This window comes from Corvus hawaiiensis, chromosome 29, assembly GCF_020740725.1.
Source record: "Corvus hawaiiensis isolate bCorHaw1 chromosome 29, bCorHaw1.pri.cur, whole genome shotgun sequence".
NCBI classification, from domain to species: Eukaryota; Metazoa; Chordata; class Aves; order Passeriformes; family Corvidae; genus Corvus; species Corvus hawaiiensis.
In genome coordinates, this window is record NC_063241.1 from 410185 (window position 1) to 429913 (window position 19729).

Below are 19729 nucleotides of genomic sequence, written 5' to 3' on the forward strand. Positions count from 1 at the left end.
TCAGCCGGGCTTTTCCGGCAAGGTGACACGGCCAGACGTAGAACTTGGCCGGTGTGGTGTGAGGCACGGCCGTGGCGGCAGAGAGTGCACTGGCTGCACACAGTCAGTGCCTGTGCCCTGTCAGGCTGTGCCAGGGGGCTGCACACGGGGGGGCTGTGCACAGTCCCCATCCACAGGGAGCATACAGTTCATGTCCAGGCTCATCCTTAGGGTCCATGCCCAGAGTCTGTGGAGGGGGCCCACGCACGCAGGTCTGTGCTGTCCTTGTAGTCTCTCCCCGGGGTCCACACGCAGAGTCCGTCTGTGGGATCCATGTGCACGGTCGTCTCATCAGCCGGGCAGGGTCATGAGGTCTCTCAGCCCCACCGGGACGGGACTCCCACCGCGGCTCCCGTGTCTTCCCACGGCTCCCCGGGCCCGCCGGGGCCGCGGCTGCCTGCCCGGCTGCTGCCGCGCCGTTCCCCGGGGCCGCCCCCTCCGGATCTGGGCGGGGAGCGCCGGCCCTGCCACCCCCTCCGGCCCCTCCGGCCCCGGCCCGGCCCGTCCCGGTCCGTCCCGTCCCGTCACCGCCGCATGGGGCCCCCCGGGCCGGCCTGACGCTCCGCCGAAGCTCCGCTGCCCCCGGAGACGGGTCCCGCCGAGGAGCCGCGACGGGACCCCCCGGCTGCCCGTTCCCGGCCGGGCCCTCCGGAGCACGGAGAGACCCCCCCGGGCCCCGTCCCCAGGGGCAGCGGACCCCTGGAACCTCCCTGGGACTGCCCTGGCCGGGCTCCTCCGACACCCGGCGAGATCCCCCGACTCAACCCATTGCTGGAGCAGATACCCCGGCCCGCCCCGAGACCCTTCCCCGGGGCAAGGGACCTCCGAGGGCACGCGGTTCCTTGCCCGGGCCCCAGGAGCCGGCACCCCTGGGGACCCTCCAGCTGTCCCCGCCGGGGCGAAGGACGCCTGGAGCCCCCCACGAAGGCCCCGGTCCCCCGGCCCGCATCCCCCTTCCCGGGCTGGCCCCAGTCCGCAGAGGATCCCGTTTCCGGGGCTGGGGGCAGCCCGGCTGCCCAGGGCCCCCCGGCTGAGTCGACCCTGAGCCGGCGGGGCAGCCGTGGGGTGTCGAGGAGCCCCGGGGGGGCTGCGGCACCCTGCGTCTCCCCAGCTCCATGGCGGCCAAGTGGTTCAAGGAGTTCCCATCCAACCTGAAGACGGTTTCAGAGAGAGCTCGGCCGGGAAGCGGGAGCCTTGGGAAGAGCCGCAAGAATTCAACCGCTGAGCTGGGGGGCTACCGGGCGGCTGGGGGGGGCAAGGAGGGGGGCAGCCGGCTGTCACGGGACAACCTGCAGGGTCTACTCCAGGTCGCCACCGGGAAGATGCGGAAGAATTCCCGAGTGGAGGGGGGCACAGCGGAGGGACCTCCCAAAACCTACATCAACCGCCTCATCAAGGTGGAGGCTCCCGAGAAGAACGGGAAGGGGCACCCAGGACCCCTGCCTGCCTGCCTGCCTGCCCCCGAGCAGGACAAGGGGAAGCCCCCCAAGACAGAGACGGTAAGGCAGGGACCGGGAGCCGGGAGCCGGGAGCGGAGGGGGAGATGTGAGGAGCGCGAAGCACTGGCAGCTTTAACTGCTTTGGTCTCCGACTCATTAGCCTGGCTGACTTAGTCCTTTTATCCTGCCCGGCTCCACTGTCTTTAAATTCCTTCAAAGCTGCCTTCATCCCAACTGCCCTTCATCACCCGTGTGGGGGTGGGGGGGTCGTCGGGCATCCTCATCATGGCCCGCGTGTCCCATGCCAGCCTGACCTCAGAGCTCAGCTGCTGGTTAAACAAAGGCTGATGTAAAGCTTTTCTGGGAAGCTGGACTTTCACCCCTGCACAGCCTTGGGAGGACTGGGAGCCAGTCGGGGGGGTTGCTGTCTCCCAGAAGTGTCCCAGAGCTCCCCCCAGGTTCTCTCCCACCATTGAGGTACACAGGAATGGTCTGGGCTGTCCCCACCCAACGGTGCCACTGGGGGTGCATCCTCTGGGCTTGTGGCATGGCTCCATTTACCCCAGATAAGCTGCCATCATTCTCTGGGGACCCCAGTGTCCCTGTTCCCTGCCTGGCTCTCTGCCACCTCTGCTGGGACCCCTGCCAGCCCCCTGAAGCCAGCGATGCCTATTCTCTGCTCAGGTCATCATCCTGGAGGATTACGCAGACCCTTACGACGCCAAACGAACCAAGGGGCAGCGGGATGCCGAGCGCCTGGGGGAGAACGATGGGTACATGGAGCCCTATGATGCCCAGCAGATGATCACAGGTATGTGCCACGTTGAGCCATGCCACAGCACCGCAGCTGGCACCGCTCCCCAGCCGGGAGTCTGTGGCTGCCCTTGGAGCCACAAGGTGCGGGAGGCTCCGGGAACAGGAAAGCTGCTTGCCGCTTCCTGCGGCTGCGCAGGGCCAGATAAGGAGTGGGAGCAAGGCCAGACACTGACCTGTGCTGGCCGGCCCCTCGCCCGTTGCCATGACCTGCTGCCATCATCCAACGGGCACATGTGGCCAGTGCAAAGCCCTCAATGCCCCCCAGTCATCCCAGGGTACCACCCCCCAAGAGTTCCCCATGGCCCTGCCCCCCAGCCAGCGACACCCTTGCTGGCGTGGCGACTGTCCAGCTGGCCACAACAACAGGAACTGACTGGGCCGGAAGCTGGAAATAAAAGATTTGCTGCTGATGTTTTTTTCCGTGCGGGGCAGGCCAGGCTGTAAAGCAAAGACTGGCGCCGTGGGGAGAAGCAGGGGGCTGGGAGGGGCGAGCCCTGGGGTGGCCTCCCGTGCAGCTGAGCTCCAGCTTGGGGTGTAGCATCCTGCTGCCATGGAGCCCAGCTGGCCCCACTGGCTTGGGTCTGTGCCTGTGGCGCCAGCAGCCTCAGGGCTGGACAGCAGACCAGGCGCCGTGAGGATGGGCCCCTTCCTGCTCCAGCTCCACCCAAGCGGGCTCCCAGTGGGGCGTTGCTGGCATGGAATCCCCAGTGCACATCCCTCACTGAGGGTTGGTAGTGGGCGTGGGGTGTCTCAGGGGACACACAGACACATCCCTGACCCACCATCCCTCTTCCCCACAGAAATCCGTCGTCGTGGCTCCAAGGACCCCCTGGTCAAAGCCATCCTGCTGCTGGACGGTCCTGGAGAGCCTGGGGAAGGCGGTGCCAAATCAGATCTTGCCAAGCGGCTGGGGGCCAAGGAGGTGGCAGGGAAGGGGCCACAGCTCTACGACACCCCTTATGAGCCTGGGGAGGGGGTGGCTGGAGGGACCCCAGAGCGCAGGGTGAGGGCTGGTGATGGGCGCCTGCCTGAGAATGACGAGCGCCCGGCAGGGGAATACGAGCAGCCCTGGGAGTGGAAGAAGGAGCAGATTGTCAAAGCACTGTCAGGTAGGGGACAGGGACAGGATGGGAATGAGGATGGGGGGAGGGACAGGCATGGGCTGGGAATGGGGATGGCAACTGGGACAGGGATGGGGACAGACTTTCTAGCAGGGCTTTTCACAAGAGGACAAGATGCAATGGTTTTTAACTGTAAGGGGCACTTTAGATTAGATACAAGAAGTTTCTTGGGCTGAGAGTGGCAAGGCACTGGCACAGGTTGCCCAGAGAGGTGATGCCTGCCAGGTCAAGTTGGATGGGGCTCTGAACAACTTGATGTAGCTGATGTCCCTTTTCATGATGGGGTGTTGAACCAGATGGGGACAGGCACGTGGTTGGAGAAGGGGATGGGACTCGTGCTGGGGAAAGTGCTGGGGCTGGAGGCAGGGATGGAGCTAGGGATGGGGATTGAAAGTGAAGGTGGGGCTTTGGGGGCTCACATCTTGTCCCTCCCAGTCCAGTTTGAGGGCTCGGAGCGTCCTAAAGAGGAGACGCTGCGGCAGCATCTACGCCAGAAGAGCTGGACCCCCAAGATGCTGAAGCCGGCGGGCACCGAGCACAGCGAGGGGGAGAGGGTGGACCCTGCCCTGGCACTGGAGAAGCAGCCGTGAGTTGCGAGGCCGATCCACGTGTGGGGAACGGGGCGAGGAGGGATGGAGTGCCCAATGTTCTGCTACGGCTCAGCGTCCCCTGCCCGTGTCCCCCCCACAGCTGGTACCACGGGGCCATCACGCGGGCCGAGGCCGAGAGCCGGCTGCAGACGTGCCGGGAGGCCGGCTACCTGGTGCGCACCAGCGAGACTGGCAGCGGCAAGTACTCCATCGCACTCAAGTGAGTGTCGGGGTGGCCACAGAATAGGGGGATCCCTGCCCCGGGGGGGGGTCTCACCCTGGGGAGATGGGGCGAATCCCCGCCCTGGGGCGATGCTGCGGCAGGAGTCCCCCCTGGCTGTTCACATCAAAGCCCAGATCCCGAGGGATGGCACCCCCGATCCACGGGAGGACCCAGGCATCCTGGTGTGGAGCTGGGGCGGAGGGAGGGGGGTACGGCGTGTCCCCCTCCCCGGCACATTGTCGGGAGCGCCAGTGGCGTTTCCTTCCTGAGGAAGTGCAGCCCCTGGAGCCGAAACAATCAGAGCGGGACGGGAACAAACAGGGGTGGATACGGCCGCGGGGCAGGCGGGCGCCGGGGGGCTGGCGGCAACACTGATGCCTGCTGGCCGCCCAGGACCAGCCAGGGCTGCGTCCACATCATCGTGGCCCAGACCAAGGACAACAAGTACACGCTCAGCCAGGCCAGCGGCGTCTTCGCCAGCATCCCTGAAGTTGTGCACTACTACTCCACTGAGAAGCTGCCCTTCAAGGGGGCTGAGCACATGGCCCTGCTGCACCCCGTCCACTGCAAGCTGCATTAGCGTCTACTGATGCCCCCGCTCCGCCGAGTGGCCTGCGACCCCCACCCCTGTGGCATGAGATAGGGTGTGGCCACAGCGATGGGCACGTGCCACGGGAAGGGTCCAGTGAGAACCCCTTTATCGTGTCCCCAGTCCCGAAGGGACCCCACTCCTGGGTCCAGCAAGGCTGTCACCCTTTTGCTGAGACAAATCCTGATCACCCTGTGCCGGAACCGACTTGTCACAGGGCTGCCCAGGTGCCCGAAGTGGGGGCATGCAGTGAGACTGGGACCTGTAATGATCTAGTAAAATAAACTTGTTGGCTGAGAGGGAGCAGTGGTCCTGGGGGCCTGGGACGGGGCTTGTGCTGGCAGGAGTCACCACAGTGTTGGGGGCCAGGGGTACCGGCACTTCCCCACCAGCGTATCTGCATCCTGCCAGTCTTTTTATAGCAGGGGGCCAGCAGAAGGGAAGGGGAACACCGTCCCCAGGGTGCCTGAGCACCCTCTCCCCTTGTCCTGTGGTTTCCTGCCCAGGTGCAGCTGCAGCTCCCCAGGGTGTTGCATAACCCAGCATGGGGTGGGCAGTGCATGACACAGGAGGCATGGCCTGGGGGTGCAGGGCATGGGGTTTGTGGCATGAAGGGGTGCACAGCACACGGGGTACAGCCTGGGAGGCACCAGTGAAACAGGGAGCATGGGGAACATGGGGGGAGCACAGTTAGGGGGCACAACAAGGGAGAGGGTGAATGAAGTGGGGGTGCAGCCCCCCAAACTGTAGCCACTCCCAGGAAAAGGGGGGGCTGCAGCAACCCCTCTGTTACCCCGCTCCCAGCACCCATTCCAGTATAAATCCAAAGCATTTATTTGAGCAACATTGTCCGGTTTCCCCAACATGTGCTTTAAAAAGGAGCCCCGAGGGGGCTGGAGCAGAGGTATGGGGCTGATCCAGCCAGGCCCTCCCTCCCTCCCCAACCCCCATGGCACTGTAGGGACCAGGCCCTTCCTTGCGGGACCCCCAAACCCGGCCCCGGGCCAGCTCCCATGCTCTGGTGCAGCCGTGCTTCCAGCGCTGTCACTCCCAGCCATCCCAGCTTGGCCACGGTGCTGAAGGTAGGACCCAGCTGGGGGCCCTTCCCAGCTGCTTCTCCATGGGGGGCTGGCACTGATTCCCCTCCTCAGAGGCTGGTCCCAGCCACAGAGCCACCGGATAGTGGGGGGGAACTGCTCCTAGAGCCACATCACAGCCCTGGGACCCCCCATCCAACCCCCAAGAACCTACCAGCATATTCAGCCCCTGGCTACTGCCCTGAGGAGGAATAATCTGAGTGAGTGATGTGGAGCATTCCAGGGGCTGAGGGGGAAGAGTGTGAGAGCAGAGGGGTGTCATTGAGTGTGGGCAGGGGGAGGCCTAGGGGGACCAGCATGTGCTGCCCCTCACCCTCCGGCTTGGTCCTCTCCTGTTCATTTGTCCACCACATCTGCCTGTACCTGCAGGGGAGGAGAGTGGCTCCAGGTCAGGGGGGGACAGACAGAGCCCCCCAGACCAGCCCCCTGGCACTCACCGCACTCACCTCACCACGATGCCGACAAACAGGGCAATGCCAAGGAGCAGACTCCCCCCAGTCACCAGGAAGGCATAGGGGGATGCCACAGGATGGGTGCTGGGTTCCATGACAGAGCCTGACACAGAGAGAATGGCTGGGCTCAGTATGAGGATAAGGGAGCTGGGTGTCCCAGCCCCCCACTCCCAACCCAGGAACCCTTCCTCACCACCAGCACTGTTAGCATGGTCCTCCCCGAAGAGCTCGGGGGGCAGTGTCACCCCATAGGTGCCATCTTCCATGGGGAGCTGCAAAAGGTGGGGGGGCACAATGGGACAGGTCAGCCCCCATGCCCTGGTGTCCCCTTGTCCCACACGGGGACAGGACACCCATTCAGGAGTGTGTGATGCTTCCCAGGGCTGAGACCATTGTTACCTGTGAGCTGAAAGGCTCCATTTCAGAGGTGAGGTCCCTAGGATCTGCACAATGAGGGGGGAGTATGAGACTGGGAGATCCCATGCTCAGCCCCCAGTCAGTCTCAGGGCCCCATGTTTCCCTCCTACCTGTCCAAGGGGTACCCACAGCCTCCTGGCTCCACTCGCTCCATGCACCATGGCCGAACTCATCCTTCGCCCTCACCTGCACCACATGCCTCGTCCCATGCCATGCATCATGAATGTCGAGCCATGTTGTTGTCACCTGATCCACCTGGAGGGGACACAGGGCTGGAGACAGTCTGGCCAGGCACAAGCAACAGCTCCATGCCAGCAAGCAGGGTCTCACCTCCATGAAGGCTGGGGCAGGCTCAGGGCGGTAGCGGACCTGGAAGCGGAGCCAGTAGAAACGGGGGTCCCAGGATGAGGGGTAGGACCAGTTCACCCGCAGCCGCTGCGGCGCCTTCTCCAGTGCCTCCACCGTCACATTGATGGGGGGGTCTGGCTTCACTGCTGGGGAAGGGGGGGCACTCAGGGCCTGGCACTGCACCCTCAGCCACCCCAGCCCCCAGCAACAGGGGCAGCACTCACGGACACCGCTGAGGGTGATGATCTTGTCTTTGCCAGCTGAGCCACCAGCACTGTTGCTGACGCACGTGGACACCACAAGGTGTTTGGTGTCATCGGTGCCAGGTGGCACTTTCACCCGGCAACTGAACTTCCGTGCCTTGGAGAAGTAGCGGCACCGCTGCTCTGTGCCATTCTCAGCCACGAACCTGTGAGGTCACAGCTCAGGGAGGGCTGCAGCATGCTCTAGGCATGGGGCAGCTGTGGGGGACATGTTCTATGCTGTGGGGACCCCAGCAGTGTCAGGCAAAGGGTCTGTGGGGAGGGATACATTCTGTGCCATGGGGTCCCAGGCAGCACTGGGGAAAGAGGCCATGGGGAAGAAACATATCCCATGCTGTGGACTCCCAGCCACCAGTAGCTGCTAGGGAAAGGGTCTGCAGGGAGGGAAGCATGCTGAGCCATGGAGTCCCAGATGGCACCAGGGAAAGGGTCCATGGAGAGGGACATGTTCTGTCCTACTGCGGTCCCAGCCCGTGGTGGACGCAGTGACAGCACTCACCTCCGCTTCACCCAGAGCATCGCCCGTGTCCCTGGGGATGGCCTCTCCTGCTGTGGCCACTCACACAATATATCCTTGTCGTGGCTCCGCCGGTAGCAGGAGACCTGGGGAGTTTCAGGGGGCTCTGCAAGGCAGAGAGGTGCTGTGGGACAGGGGCCATCACAGGCAATGCTGCCAGGGACATCCCCCCCAGCGTGGACCCACCTGCCACCAGCAGACGCAGGGAGCGCAGCAGGTGGCTCCCCACAGAGCAGCTGTAGCGCCCGGAGTCCTCGTAGCGCAGCCGCCGCAGGAGCAGCATGTTACCCTCCGCCAGCTGCCGTGCCCAGCCCCCTGCTGACCCCTGCTCCTCCACTTGCCACAACACCGTGGCATTCGCAGGCACCTTGTCCTGGCAGGTTAACGTGATGTTGGCTCCCAGGCGGCCCAGCACCGTGTCCCGCGACAGTCCTGGAGGGACAAGAGGGGACCAGGCGATGAAGACGAGACCCCAGGCCCAGTGGGTGTCCCTGGAGAAGGAAGGCACCCCATCATCTGCTCCCCATGTCCAGTGACTGCTGGGGGTCAGGGCACTGAGCTGAAGAGTGGCAGTGGTTCCTCAGTGGGGTACTGGACCCCTGGCACTGCAATAGGAATGGGCACCAGAACACTCGGTGGGCTGTGTATTGAGAGCGTAGCTCAGGGAAGGTGGCAGACTGGGACTGGTGGTCCCGGGAGTCCCTGGGTGGGGGTCCAGTGCCAGAGGGGTTAAGCGGCTGCGCTGGTTGGCAGCCCGGGTCAGGCCTGGGCAGCGCTCCCGGCTCCCTCCAAAGGTCAACGACCAGCGTGAACCTGCTGTTCCCTTTGGCTCCTGCTGCTGGGAAGGCATCCAACACCCAGCCAGCACCCGGGACACAGCACTCAGTACCCAGCACAGAGCACCCAGCACCCGACACCCATCCAGCACCCCGGACACAGCACCCCAGCCCCGGCCCCCACCCCCTCGGTACTCCCAGCGGTGCCCCGTACCCCCACCGGCTCAGCTCCTTCGGGGCAGGCAGGGAACCGCGTGTGTCCCCTCCCCGTGCCCGGATCCACGAGGCCCAGGTACCGGGAGAGGCTCAGGGCCACCCGCCTCTCCCTCCCTGCCCGGGGCCGGTCGCACTCACCGGTGGGGCCGCAGGGCCGCCCGGCGGCGGCGAGCTGGAGGAGGAGGCGGAGGAGGAGGAGGCCAAGGAGAAGCGGCGGCGGCGGCCGCGCCATGCGCCCGTCCCGGCTGCGAAAACACCGGCGGCGGCCGCGGTTGTGAAACCGGGCGGGGGGCGGGGCGGCACGTGCGCGGCGGGCGGGGCCAGCCCACACCGGCCCCCAGCCACCGGACCCCTTCCGTGCCCAGCCCGGCTCCCCCGGACACAGCACACGGCAGAAGCTGCTCAGAACATTATTTTCTTTTTTTTTTTTTTTAATTAAAAAAAAAAAAAAAGCTTGTTTGGGGTTTTTTTTCCTCAGGAATCGTAAAAGGATACAATTCCACCAGACAGAAACGCGTCATAAATTATCCATCCCGATCCGCGTCCCCTCCACCGAAATAACCCCCCAAAACCCCCCAGATCCCCTCCAGCCCTCGCCGACACCCGTCTTAACAAGCTCCTCTTTGGTATCGCGTCCCTGGGAGCCCAACAGCCCCAGAGACTCGCCGGGGGTCCCCCACTGCCCCACTAACCCTAACCCTAACCCTAACCCAGGAACACTCAGTCCCGCGGGAGCTGGAAAGGAGGAGGATGAGGGAGGAAGCAGAGGCCGAGGGTTACGCAAGACCACGTGTGGGAGTGAATCTCAGCAGCCGCCAACACCCAGCCTCCTGCGGCACAGAACGCTTCCCCTTTCCCACCCAGCACCCGCTGTCCTGGTGAACCCTATGGCGGGGGGGACAAAGAGGGTGACTTTCCTCCCCCCTTCTCCCTGTACCCACCCAAGAAATGAGTCGCTCTGTAAACTCAGAGGGTTTTTCCTTCCTTTTTTTTGGTTTTTTTTTTTTTTTGGCTGCTATTTTTTGGGGGCTCTTTTTTCCCCTTTTTTTGTTTATATAAAAAAAGACACATGGGTGAAGGGCAGGGAGAGGCCACAGTCCCCTCAGAGCCCTGCACCTCTGGCATGATACATTCATGTGTGATGGGGCGTTTGCACTCAGTGGAATTGAATACTGATGGAGGAGCAAACGGGGGGGGGGGCTGATGGTGATGACATCCATCCATCCATCCATCCATCCATCCATCCATCCATCTGCTCACCCCAGGGAGGGAAAGAGTATACTTTTTGGCTAGAAGGTGAAAGTCCAGACTCCTCCAAACCTCAGCGCTGGCCCCCACATGACCTCTGCTCCTACCATGGGACCCTGCTGACGAGGGGTTCTGCCCTCCCCAGGGCCAGGGGCAGAGGAGGGGAGCCCCCAGGTGCACTGGAGGGGATGTGACCCCCTCCAGCCTCAGACCTTGAGAGTCTTGCTGGCTGCACCACTGGGGCTGCCAACACTGCTGCCCTCACAGCCCTTCTTCTTCCGCAGGGTCTCAATCCAGCTGGTGCTAGGGCGGGGGGCAAAGCTGGAGAGTGCCAGGGAGCTGAGCCGCATGTTCTTGCCGGACATGATGAGCTCCCCGAAACCCTCCTGATGGGAGAAGGCATAGCCGGAGCGGCGTGAGCCCACGTGCCCCGCGCGCCGCATGCACCGGTGCTGTGTCTTCTGCTTCTTCCGTACCAGCTGAGTGTAGCGCACCTGGGGACACAGGGCCAGGGTCAGGGACCTGTGGAACCACCTCTCCTCAGACACAGGACCCCGTGACTGCTCCCACAGCCGTGCACTCTCACCGTATCTGAGAGTTCTGGTTTCAGGTCCAGCTTAAGGAAGCGAAAGGCCACAACGGGCATGATGCAGACTACGGTGGTGAGGGCAATGGTCAGCCAGACCGTGGGCTGGGCCAGCGTGTTCTGTGCATTACCTAGGGGGGGAAGCGTGAGTCCAGTGAGGGCTAGGCTGAGGCAGCACCCTGCTGGGGTGGGGGGCATAGGGCACCACAGGGACTCACCCACAAAGCGGAACTGGTTGGGGAATACCCGGAAGAGGCCATCGCTGTGCATGGTGAAGAGGATGGCGAAGTAGGCGGCCAGGCTGCCCCAGATGAAGAAGTGGTTGATGGCTGTCCAGAATCCTGTGTCTAACCCGATCTAGTGGGGGGGATGCAGGAGGAGACAGGGCTCAGGGGATGCCTGAGGTGCCCCGAAGGACTGGAGCCGAGTAGCCATGTCCCTACCTGCACACTGACGACAATCACGAGGGAGGTGGCGACAGTGACGGCAAAGGACTGGTAGTCGGCCAGCTGGGCACCATCATCACGGGTGGCGTCAGCAAAGACGCCATAGGGGATGAAGAACATGAGGACAGAGGTGTAGATGCCCTGGGCAATGCAGATGAAGAACTCCCGCTTGTTGAAGAGCAGGTTCAGCTGCCCAGGCTCATAGAGTTTGGGGTACTCCATGCTCCGCTGCTCTGGTACATCCTGGGGGCATGGGCACCTCCCTTTAGCCCTGGTTAGGAGCAGCCTCCACCACAGCCCACAGAATGACAAGGACAGCCCGACTCAGGCACCCAGGCAGCCCTTCTTCCCACAGGGTGCACATGAAGGGAAGTGGGACAGGCTCCTCACACACCCAGGGAGCCCCCTCACTATCCCCCGCCATACCTGGTCAAAGACACCCATAGCGAGCACAGGCAGCGACGTGTAGACAATGTTGTACAGAGTGATGAAGTACTGGTCATACACTGTCTGTATGGAATGGAGCACTCAGCAAGGCACGAGACCTGCCCGCCCTGTGCCCCAGCCAGTCCCCAAGTCTCTGTGCCCACAGCTGCAGGGACAGGAGAGCTGTCTCCAGTCCCTCAGGACTGCCCACCCCGACCACAGGCTCCTCACACCCACTGCACGCTGGATGCTAGGCTGTGCCTCCTGGCTCAGGATGAGTCCCCATAGGGAGTCCAAGGACCAGAACATGCCTCGGAGCCGAGAAGCCCTGCAGGAAAACGCTCCCCACCTCTCAGTGAGAAAAGCCACCAACCCACCTGTGCCGAGAAGCCACAGAAGAAGCCAAACCAGAAGTGGACCATGGTGAAGGCGAAGTTCTTGTAGAAGAAGTAGCAAAGAAACTTGCACATACGCAGGTAGGACCAGCGCCCATGCACCAGGAGCAGGCGCTGTAGGAACTTGAACTGGGAGAAGGAGTAGTCGGAGGCCAGCACGGCCTGGATGCCTTCCTGCCCACTGATGCCCACCCCAATGTGGGCAGCTGTGGAGGGAAGGAGAGATGGGTGAAGAGAGGGCTGCCAGGAGCACAGGGGATGAGAGCAGCACCCCCAGCAAGGGCACTTTGTTCCTGTGGGGCACAGAGGGGTGAGGACAGAGGCTCCCACGGGCCCCAGGATGGTGCAGGGGGGGGACCTGTCTCTCCTGTGGTCCCCAAGATCCCAGGCCTTACTCTTGATCATGCTGACATCATTGGCCCCATCCCCAATGGCCAAAGTCACAGCTTTCTTGTACTTCTTCACCAGCTCCACCACCTGGGCTTTCTGCAGAGGTGTGACACGGCAACAGATAACGGCCTTGCAGGCACACGCTGTCTCCAGGAATTCCACCTCCATGTCTGCCTCCAGTGCATGGGCCTGGCAAGGAGAGTGAGGGACAGCCGGGGTCATGGTACATAGACGGGCACAGGGCCTTGTCCTGCCTGGCACTCCCAGGGTCCTACCAGGCTGTGCCCATTGATGACCAGGGCGTATTCGCCTGCAATGGCTTCCAGCACAGAGGTGAGCTTGGAGGGGAGTTTCTCCTGGTAGGAGAAGCCATTGCACACAGAACGCGAGGCATCCATCATCTTCTCCCGGGCTTTCCTGAGGAGAGAGGGGGCACGGGGTTCCATCTCAGGGCCCTTCCGTACCTCTAGCTCCCCCAGTCGCAGCTGTGCCCCACACTGGCACTGTTCTGTGTCCTCTGCCCCCCAACCCTCACCTGAGCTCCTCTCGCACCTCCAGCACAGTGTGGCCGGTGACCACAAACACCTCTGTCATGTCATCTGTCAGCATCTTGCAGGAGTAGCCGATGTTCACAGCTGTTTCTGAGGACGGGAAACCAGGGGCTGAGCCAGAGTCCATTCAGGAGAGTGCAGTAGGGATCCCAGGCAGGTGGAATCCAGCCCACAAACATCCTGATCTCCAGCCAGCACCTCAGCCATGCCTCACCCTGCTTGTCCCCTGTCAGCACCCAGATCTTGATGTTGGCCAGCGTCAGGATGGCAATGGTTTCGGGGACCCCCTGCTGCAGTTTGTCCTCGATGGCTGTGGCTCCGAGCAGCTTGGGGACCCAAACAGGCGGGAGGTCAGTAAGGGCTACCCCCAACCACCCCCTACTCCTCAACCTCCAGCCCACCTACCATCATATCATGCTCCACCTCGTCATAGAGCCGAGCCAGGTGATCCTCACGGGCCTCAGGGGCACTGCCAGCTCGATGCAGCCGCTCGGACCAGTCCTTGTAGTAGCTCTCCTCCAGGTCTTTGTAGGCCAGTACCAGTGTCCGCAGCCCCTCGCCAGCGTACTCCTGCAAATGGTCAGAGCTGGGTGTGCTGGCAGACTCTGATGGTGTCCCCAGACCCCAACGGTGTTCCTAGGACAGGGCACAAGCCCAGTGCTCAGGCTCCTGGGCAGCCATTCTTTCCTCCCCACCCTGCTTGTAGGACCCTGTCCCACGCACATTGAGGTGGTCGGTGGTGATGCTGGTCAGGTCCTGGTTGACGGGATGCAGCCGCTCCAGCAGGATGGTGTCGGCGCCTTTGCAGTACAGCCGGATCTTGCCCTCAGGGCTGCGGACTGTGGGGAGGAGGGGACAAGATGCCTGGCTCAGGGGTGCAGGAGCAGGTCCCACTCTGACCCCCAGGCATCAACCTGCCAATGCGTCCACAGTCACAACCCCACCAGCCTTGGACTGGTCCCCCAACACACCACAACGAGCCCCATGCTGCAGCCCCACGTGGCCTTCCCAGCCCCAGAGCCCGTGGCATGCCCAGGACCTTACCGATGACGGACATGCGCTTGCGGATGTTGTTGAAGTCCAGGATGGCCAGCAGCTGGTAGGTGATGGCTTGACCCAGCTCATGCACTGTGATGGTCTTGGGCGTGCGGGACCGGAACACAAAGCCAAAGTTTCTGGCAGCCGTGACCAGCGCTCCCTCATCCGGGGACTGTGCCTTGTACAACAACTCCCCTGCGGACAGCATGGGGGTCAGTGACAGTGTCGTGTGACCCACAGGGACAGATCCTGCCCCACGCCCACCTTCAGTCTTCTCCTCGGACATGACGGTGTGACAGAGCGAGAGCAGGCGGAAGAACTCATGCACATGGAGGTCTCCCAGCTTGACGGCTTCCAGCAGGCTAGGGTCCCAGAACTGGAACCGTGGGTCCGCCAGTGGGTTGAAGGAGAAGTTGACTGGCTCTGGCCTCTGGAAGGGGCAAAGATGGGGTTACTCCCCTGCGGCACTTGGCGTGGGCAGGCACCGAACTGACAGCACCCTTACCTCTCCCAGCTCTGCCTTGTGACCCAGCATGTCTTGCATATCACCTGGAAAACAGGGTATGGAGTTAACCACGACAGAGACCCAACACCGTGGCAACTGCTGCTACCCCACAATGCTCCAGCTAAGCCCCCTTGTCCCCTGACTGCCCCAGAGGCGGGGAGCCAGTGCACCCCCACTCTGTGGGCAGCCCCAGCCTGGCTCTGGCAGCTGGCACTCACCGTAGCTGTGCCCGTTCACAGAGCACTTGCTGAAGACCATGATATTCTGGGTGAGGGTGCCAGTCTTGTCAGAGAAGATGTACTCCACCTGCCCCAGCTCCTCGTTGAGGGTGGTGGTGCGGGCTTCAGCTGGCGTCTGGCGCTTGGCACAGTACATCTTCTTGTCCCAGTTGATGAAGTAGCTGTGCCCAAGCCGGATCACCTCCACGCTGCAGGGAGGATGGCTGGTTGTCACTGGGGCAGGGCAGCATGCTCTGCCTGACATGCCCACCCCAGACCCTCAGTGCCCTGGCCACTCCAGCACCCCAGGTGTCCCCCACTGTTTGCTAGCTCCCACACCCTTCCCCGGGGCTGGCCTGCAACCCATTCCTGCTGACAGCCACCGCTAAGCCAGGGCTGGGGACCGAGGCAAGGCACCCAGGGGGCAGCCCATGGGGCTCCCTAGGCATCTCACACACCTACACACTCTGAACCCCCTCCCCAGTCCCCAGGGCAGACAGCAATGAACTAGTGGGAGGGGTGGGGGTGACACATTCTTACCTCGGGGCTAAGGGTGACAGAACCCATGCTGGGGAACGAAAAGAGAGAGAAATTAAAAGAGAGAGAGAATGGGACAGTGCAGGAGCCTGGGAGCTGTAGGAGGGCAGAGCAAAATAGCCAGCGTGCAGCCAGAGCAGGGAGAGACGAGCAGCCAGACAGACACAGCCGGGGGTGCCCTGAGAGACCCATGGGGTCCTCAGGCCTCGGGGCGTTCCTGAAGGCAGACATGGCCAGTCACCAAGAGAGCAGCCCACCCCCACCCAACACACCGTTCTGCCTGTGGATCTCCATCCCTGTCTCCCCTCCCCAGAGGGCACCCCTAATTTCTCATACACCCCGTGCCCAGCCCCTCTGCCCCCTGCCCTACCTCACATAGAGCGAGATGGGCACCACAGTGTTGAGGATGATGATGTAGGACCAGAAGGAGAGGAAGCCAGAGAAGAAGGCACTGTGCACCCCCTCGTCCCAGGGCAAGTAGATCTGGAAGCAGATGCCCACCTCATGCTCCCAGATGGCATTGCCAATGGCCAGGATCACTCCCATGCACACCAGGAACCCAAAGATCTGGGGACAGGACAGTACATCAGAGCCCCAACTGGGTCAGAGCCGGGGCTCCTATGATCTCCCTTCTGCATACCCAGAGCACCAGCGTGTTCATGAGCCGGTCGATGCTTGTCCGCTTAAATTTGGTCCGGCCGCTGTTCTGCATCAGTTTTGTGTCGGGCCCTGGGGAGTGGGAAGGCATCAGGGGGTGTCTTCCCCTCCCCTCTGTGCAGCACAGTAGCAGCTGCTGCCTCATCCCACCTGCGAAGATGACGAGGCCAAAGCACCACTCAGTGTTGCGCAGGACGCAACCCCGCAGCAGCATGTTCTGGTTGCTCAGGGGGTACTTGTTCTCCTTCCAGTACAGCGTCCCACCAAACTTGTCCAGCTTGTTGTTGGGGGGTTCACAGATCACCTCACCTGGGTGCACAGTATGGCTCAGCTGGGACTTGCCTTCTCCATATGGCCAGCTCCATCCTAAAGCTTCCAGCACCATCCCTGGCTCCCCAGAGATCCGCTTCAAGCCGCAGAATGACAATGCCACATGGCTGGTCCTGGTCTAGCCAGGGTGACGGAGGAAGGAACGTGGAGGCTGCCCCGTGGCAGAGGGCTGGTCGCAGGCACTCACCGTCAAAGCGAGCCAGCTTGCTGGTGTCCCCCAGCTCCGCGGTGACAGGGATGGCCTGACGCACCTTCATGTTGGTCTCTCTGCAGGCAAGAAGGCACCACGTGTGGGTTAGAGACAGCCTGGCAGGGAGGGCCTTCGCAGATGCTGCCCAGCAGCTCCCACCCTCCTGCCTTCCCTGGCTCCTCAAGGTGAGTGGGGGCACCTACCCATCCAGCTCTGCAGTCTCTATGTAGCATAACCCATGGGGTTCGCTGCTGGAGAGGAGGAGGAGGTCAGCCTGCTGGGAGAGACTTGTGAAGGTTCGTGCCAACATTGGGGCTTCCCAATGCCTTCCTCAGGGAAGCTCCTGGCCCTTGGATGTCCTTGGAACTCCCTGGAGCACCTGCAAAGGCTGTCCCTAACCCCATGAGTCCTTTGCACCTGAGCCTAGCCACCATTGCTCCAAGTGCCCAGATCCTCAGAGTTCAAAACGTGGCTCCAACAGGGCTCCAACTCTCCAAACTAAATGCAACTTCGAGGTTGAGAAGTCCCTAATGTCCCCACCCTGGGAAGTGATGGAGGAGCACGAAAGCAAAGCGGGAGCGGCACCACACCATTCCGTGGTCCCTGTGTGCCACCCACCCAGCTGGAACCATACTCATCTCAGGGCTGCACTCACCGCCACAAACTGGTTGTTCTCCAACTTGATGATGTCTCCGACACGGACATTCATCCACTGCTCCTGCTGAAGGCTGTAGAGGGACAGCGGACTGTAGTCAGGCAGGAGCCCTGCCCTGCCCACTGCCCTGTGCCACGTCCCGCAGGGTCCCTGGCCCCTTCTCCACTGCTCTGTGCCCGTGACACTCACACTCCACCGATCAGGACCTGAGACTGCCGGTTGTTCACCTGGTTGTCACTTTTATGGCGGAACTGGGAGCAGGGGGAAGAGACAGCAGTGTCAGCGATGGGGTCCTGCGTCCCCCTGCCATCTCAAATGCCATGGCCCTGGACACCGCACCTCTGCACAGCATCCCAACCCCCTGCCCAGCGGGCAGAGGGGCGCAGGCAGAACCACTCACATAGTCATCGGTGGCATCTTTGACAGCTGTGATGGTTAAGACAAGAACCAAAGGCACGATGGTGGTAAACCAGGAGAGCGAAGAGATCTGAGGAATCAGCTGGAGACAGGGAACAGGAATTACAGGGGAACCAGCCAGGCCCGTGCTGCCCCTGCTCGAGGGTGCCAAACCTCCCCACTTTGGAGCCCTCCTGGATGCCCAGGCAGGGAAGGACTGCACTCACCTGCAGGATGAGGAGGAAAAGGAAATAGGTGTTGGCCACTTCCTGGAACTGCTCAAAGAGGTTGACAGGCAGGAAGGTGACGATGTTGTACTTGGAGGTCTTGATGCAGTTGCTCTGGAGACAGATGGGGCAAGAAGGGGTTTTACAGGCTGCCGAGGCCCCATAGCTCACCAAGATCACTCTAGAGGGCAGGGGCTGTGGCTCACCATGCTCTTTTGGGGGGTCAGGCTCCTGCTCCTGTGCTACCCCTGGCAGCTTCCTTGGGAAGCTAATTCCTCAGTCTCAGTAGCCAGCTGGTACCCTGGGACCAGCCTCCTCCAGCAGCAGCACCTGGCCCCCACAAGGGTGACCCCAACCCAGACCCCCTGCTCCCCTCTCTGCAGCCAGCTCTGGAACAGCCAGGGATAACCTCCAACGTGGGGAGAAGTCAAGGTGAGCACTGCCCTCCCCTGGCACCTTCAGAAGTTGACCCATGAACCACATTGGGATGTGGGCCCAGGCTGGGATCTGGGCAGAGCCAGAGGGTTCTGGGCCTTGGCCAAGGATGGGGGGCTGAATCTCCCACATAGAGTGCACTGTGCCCCCCCCCAGCCCCACAGCTATGTTGGCTGTAATGTCATCAGCACCATTTTCTCAGAGACAAACACCTATTCTGTAATGCCCCCCGCTACTGACGCATGGGTGATTCAGGCCCCAGCCCCCCAAACCTGCCCAAGGACCCCCGGGAGGGGGTTCAGTCCCCCCTCACTCACTGCGTACTGGAACTTCTCATTGTACTCCCGCGCGTTGGCTCGCACTCGACGCTCCTCCTCTGCAACACAGCACCCTGTCACCCCCATGCACCCCAACACTCCCTACATCTGCAGCTGGACAACCCCAAGACCCTGGACTCTGACACCCCAATCTCCTCTGCATCCTGAGAGCCAAGCTAGTCCCAGAATCCCAGAATGCAGGGAACAGGGAGTCTCCCCAGCTGTGTCATGTGGCCCTGTGCTCCCCCATGCCAGGACCTGTACTCCTGCACACCTAGAACCCCAGCCTTGCTTAACTGTACCTCCAGGCCTCAAATTCTGCATACCCAGACCCCCCAAAAACTGAACTGCCAGCCCTTCTTACCTGTACTCCCAGAGCCCCAGATTCCGCATCTCGCGTCTGGCTTATCTGCTCCCCCAGCTCGGCACCCCGAGGTCACCAGACCCTTCCCCCCCTGCATCCCCCCATCACATCTCTGCTCCCTCAGCCCTGCTTAGCTGCACTCCTGGATCCCCAGTTCCGCACCCCAACCCCCTAAATTCTGCCCCCCAAACCCCCAGCCCTGCTCAGCTGCACCGCTGCACCCCCATCTCTGTACCCTCAGGCCCCCATTTCTGCTCCCCCGCCGTGCCCGCCCCGCCGGGATCGCGGACCCGCTGCCACTTCTCGGACATCTCCCGGGGCACGGCCCCGGCCCCGGCCCCGGCCCCGGCCCCGGCCCCGGCCCCGGCCCCGGCCCCGGCCCGAGCTGCCGCAGCCGGCCCGGCCCGGGCGCTCCCGCCCCGCCCAGCCGCGTTACTGGGGCAACGGCCGCACCGGGGCCCGACCGGACCCACCCGGGCCCACGGCGGCCCCGCTTACCCGGGGCCCGGCGGGCCGCGCACCGCTCCATGTCCCGCGGCCCCGCAGCCCATGGGGAGCGGGCGGGCGGCCGGGCCGGGCCGGGCCGGGGCCGCTGCCTCTGCCGCCGCCTCAGCTCCCCATGGCCGCGGCGGCGCCGGTCGGCGGCGGAAGTGAGGTGGGGGCGCGGGGAAGCGACGGAGCGCGGCCCCGGGGCTGGCCCGGACTACAGCCCCCGGCGCGTCCCAGCCAGCGGGGCGGCTCCAGGAGGTCCCGGGGAGCCGTGTGAGTCCTGGGGAGCCAGAGACAGCCCCAGGGCCTCCCGGGGGACTCCTGGGGGGGCCGGAGACAGTCCCAGGGGTTGCCAGGGGGCAGTCCCGGGGCCCCGGGGACAGCCCCAGATCCCAGTGGGGCACCCCCACACTAGCAGCACGTGCT

At 63.0% G+C, this 19729-nt stretch overlaps 3 protein-coding genes across 8 annotated transcripts; 1 reads left to right on the forward strand and 2 right to left on the reverse strand.

The window, feature by feature from the left end:
* The first annotated feature begins 536 nt into the window (after nucleotides 1-536).
* Nucleotides 537-5116, forward strand: SHE (Src homology 2 domain containing E). Its single transcript, XM_048289064.1, has 6 exons — nucleotides 537-1538; nucleotides 2163-2289; nucleotides 3095-3403; nucleotides 3851-4001; nucleotides 4106-4225; nucleotides 4622-5116. Exons 1-6 carry the CDS (start codon nucleotides 1155-1157, stop codon nucleotides 4806-4808), a joined length of 1278 nt encoding a protein of 425 aa, XP_048145021.1. The 5' UTR covers nucleotides 537-1154; the 3' UTR covers nucleotides 4809-5116.
* A 519-nt stretch (nucleotides 5117-5635) lies between these two features.
* Nucleotides 5636-9179, reverse strand: IL6R (interleukin 6 receptor). 2 transcript variants are annotated; one of them, XM_048288400.1, is made up of 10 exons: nucleotides 9042-9179; nucleotides 8098-8343; nucleotides 7894-8017; nucleotides 7356-7540; nucleotides 7114-7274; nucleotides 6894-7038; nucleotides 6766-6809; nucleotides 6560-6638; nucleotides 6361-6469; nucleotides 5636-6277 (listed from the first exon to the last, which is right to left on the reverse strand). In XM_048288400.1, the coding sequence occupies exons 1-10, from the start codon at nucleotides 9133-9135 to the stop codon at nucleotides 6088-6090; spliced, it is 1377 nt and encodes a 458-aa protein (XP_048144357.1). In that variant the 5' UTR covers nucleotides 9136-9179; the 3' UTR covers nucleotides 5636-6087. The 2 variants fall into 2 exon arrangements, with proteins under 2 accessions (XP_048144357.1, XP_048144356.1); XM_048288399.1 differs by having other exon boundaries at nucleotides 7114-7277.
* Nucleotides 9180-9346: 167 nt separating this feature from the next.
* ATP8B2 (ATPase phospholipid transporting 8B2) lies at nucleotides 9347-19415 on the reverse strand. 5 transcript variants are annotated; one of them, XM_048288383.1, is made up of 27 exons: nucleotides 19313-19415; nucleotides 18451-18509; nucleotides 17699-17812; nucleotides 17476-17574; nucleotides 17265-17326; nucleotides 17076-17148; nucleotides 16624-16697; nucleotides 16418-16497; nucleotides 16051-16209; nucleotides 15884-15972; nucleotides 15614-15810; nucleotides 14707-14915; nucleotides 14489-14532; nucleotides 14248-14413; nucleotides 13990-14178; nucleotides 13669-13784; nucleotides 13351-13515; nucleotides 13160-13271; nucleotides 12930-13035; nucleotides 12670-12811; nucleotides 12400-12583; nucleotides 11987-12210; nucleotides 11610-11693; nucleotides 11181-11426; nucleotides 10956-11094; nucleotides 10738-10868; nucleotides 9347-10645 (listed from the first exon to the last, which is right to left on the reverse strand). In XM_048288383.1, the coding sequence occupies exons 1-27, from the start codon at nucleotides 19341-19343 to the stop codon at nucleotides 10358-10360; spliced, it is 3582 nt and encodes a 1193-aa protein (XP_048144340.1). In that variant the 5' UTR covers nucleotides 19344-19415; the 3' UTR covers nucleotides 9347-10357. The 5 variants fall into 5 exon arrangements, with proteins under 5 accessions (XP_048144340.1, XP_048144338.1, XP_048144341.1 ...); XM_048288381.1 differs by lacking the exon at nucleotides 19313-19415 and adding an exon at nucleotides 18815-18926 and having other exon boundaries at nucleotides 16624-16694; XM_048288384.1 differs by lacking the exon at nucleotides 19313-19415 and adding an exon at nucleotides 18815-18926 and having other exon boundaries at nucleotides 15614-15726.
* Between the last annotated feature and the right edge of the window lie 314 nt (nucleotides 19416-19729).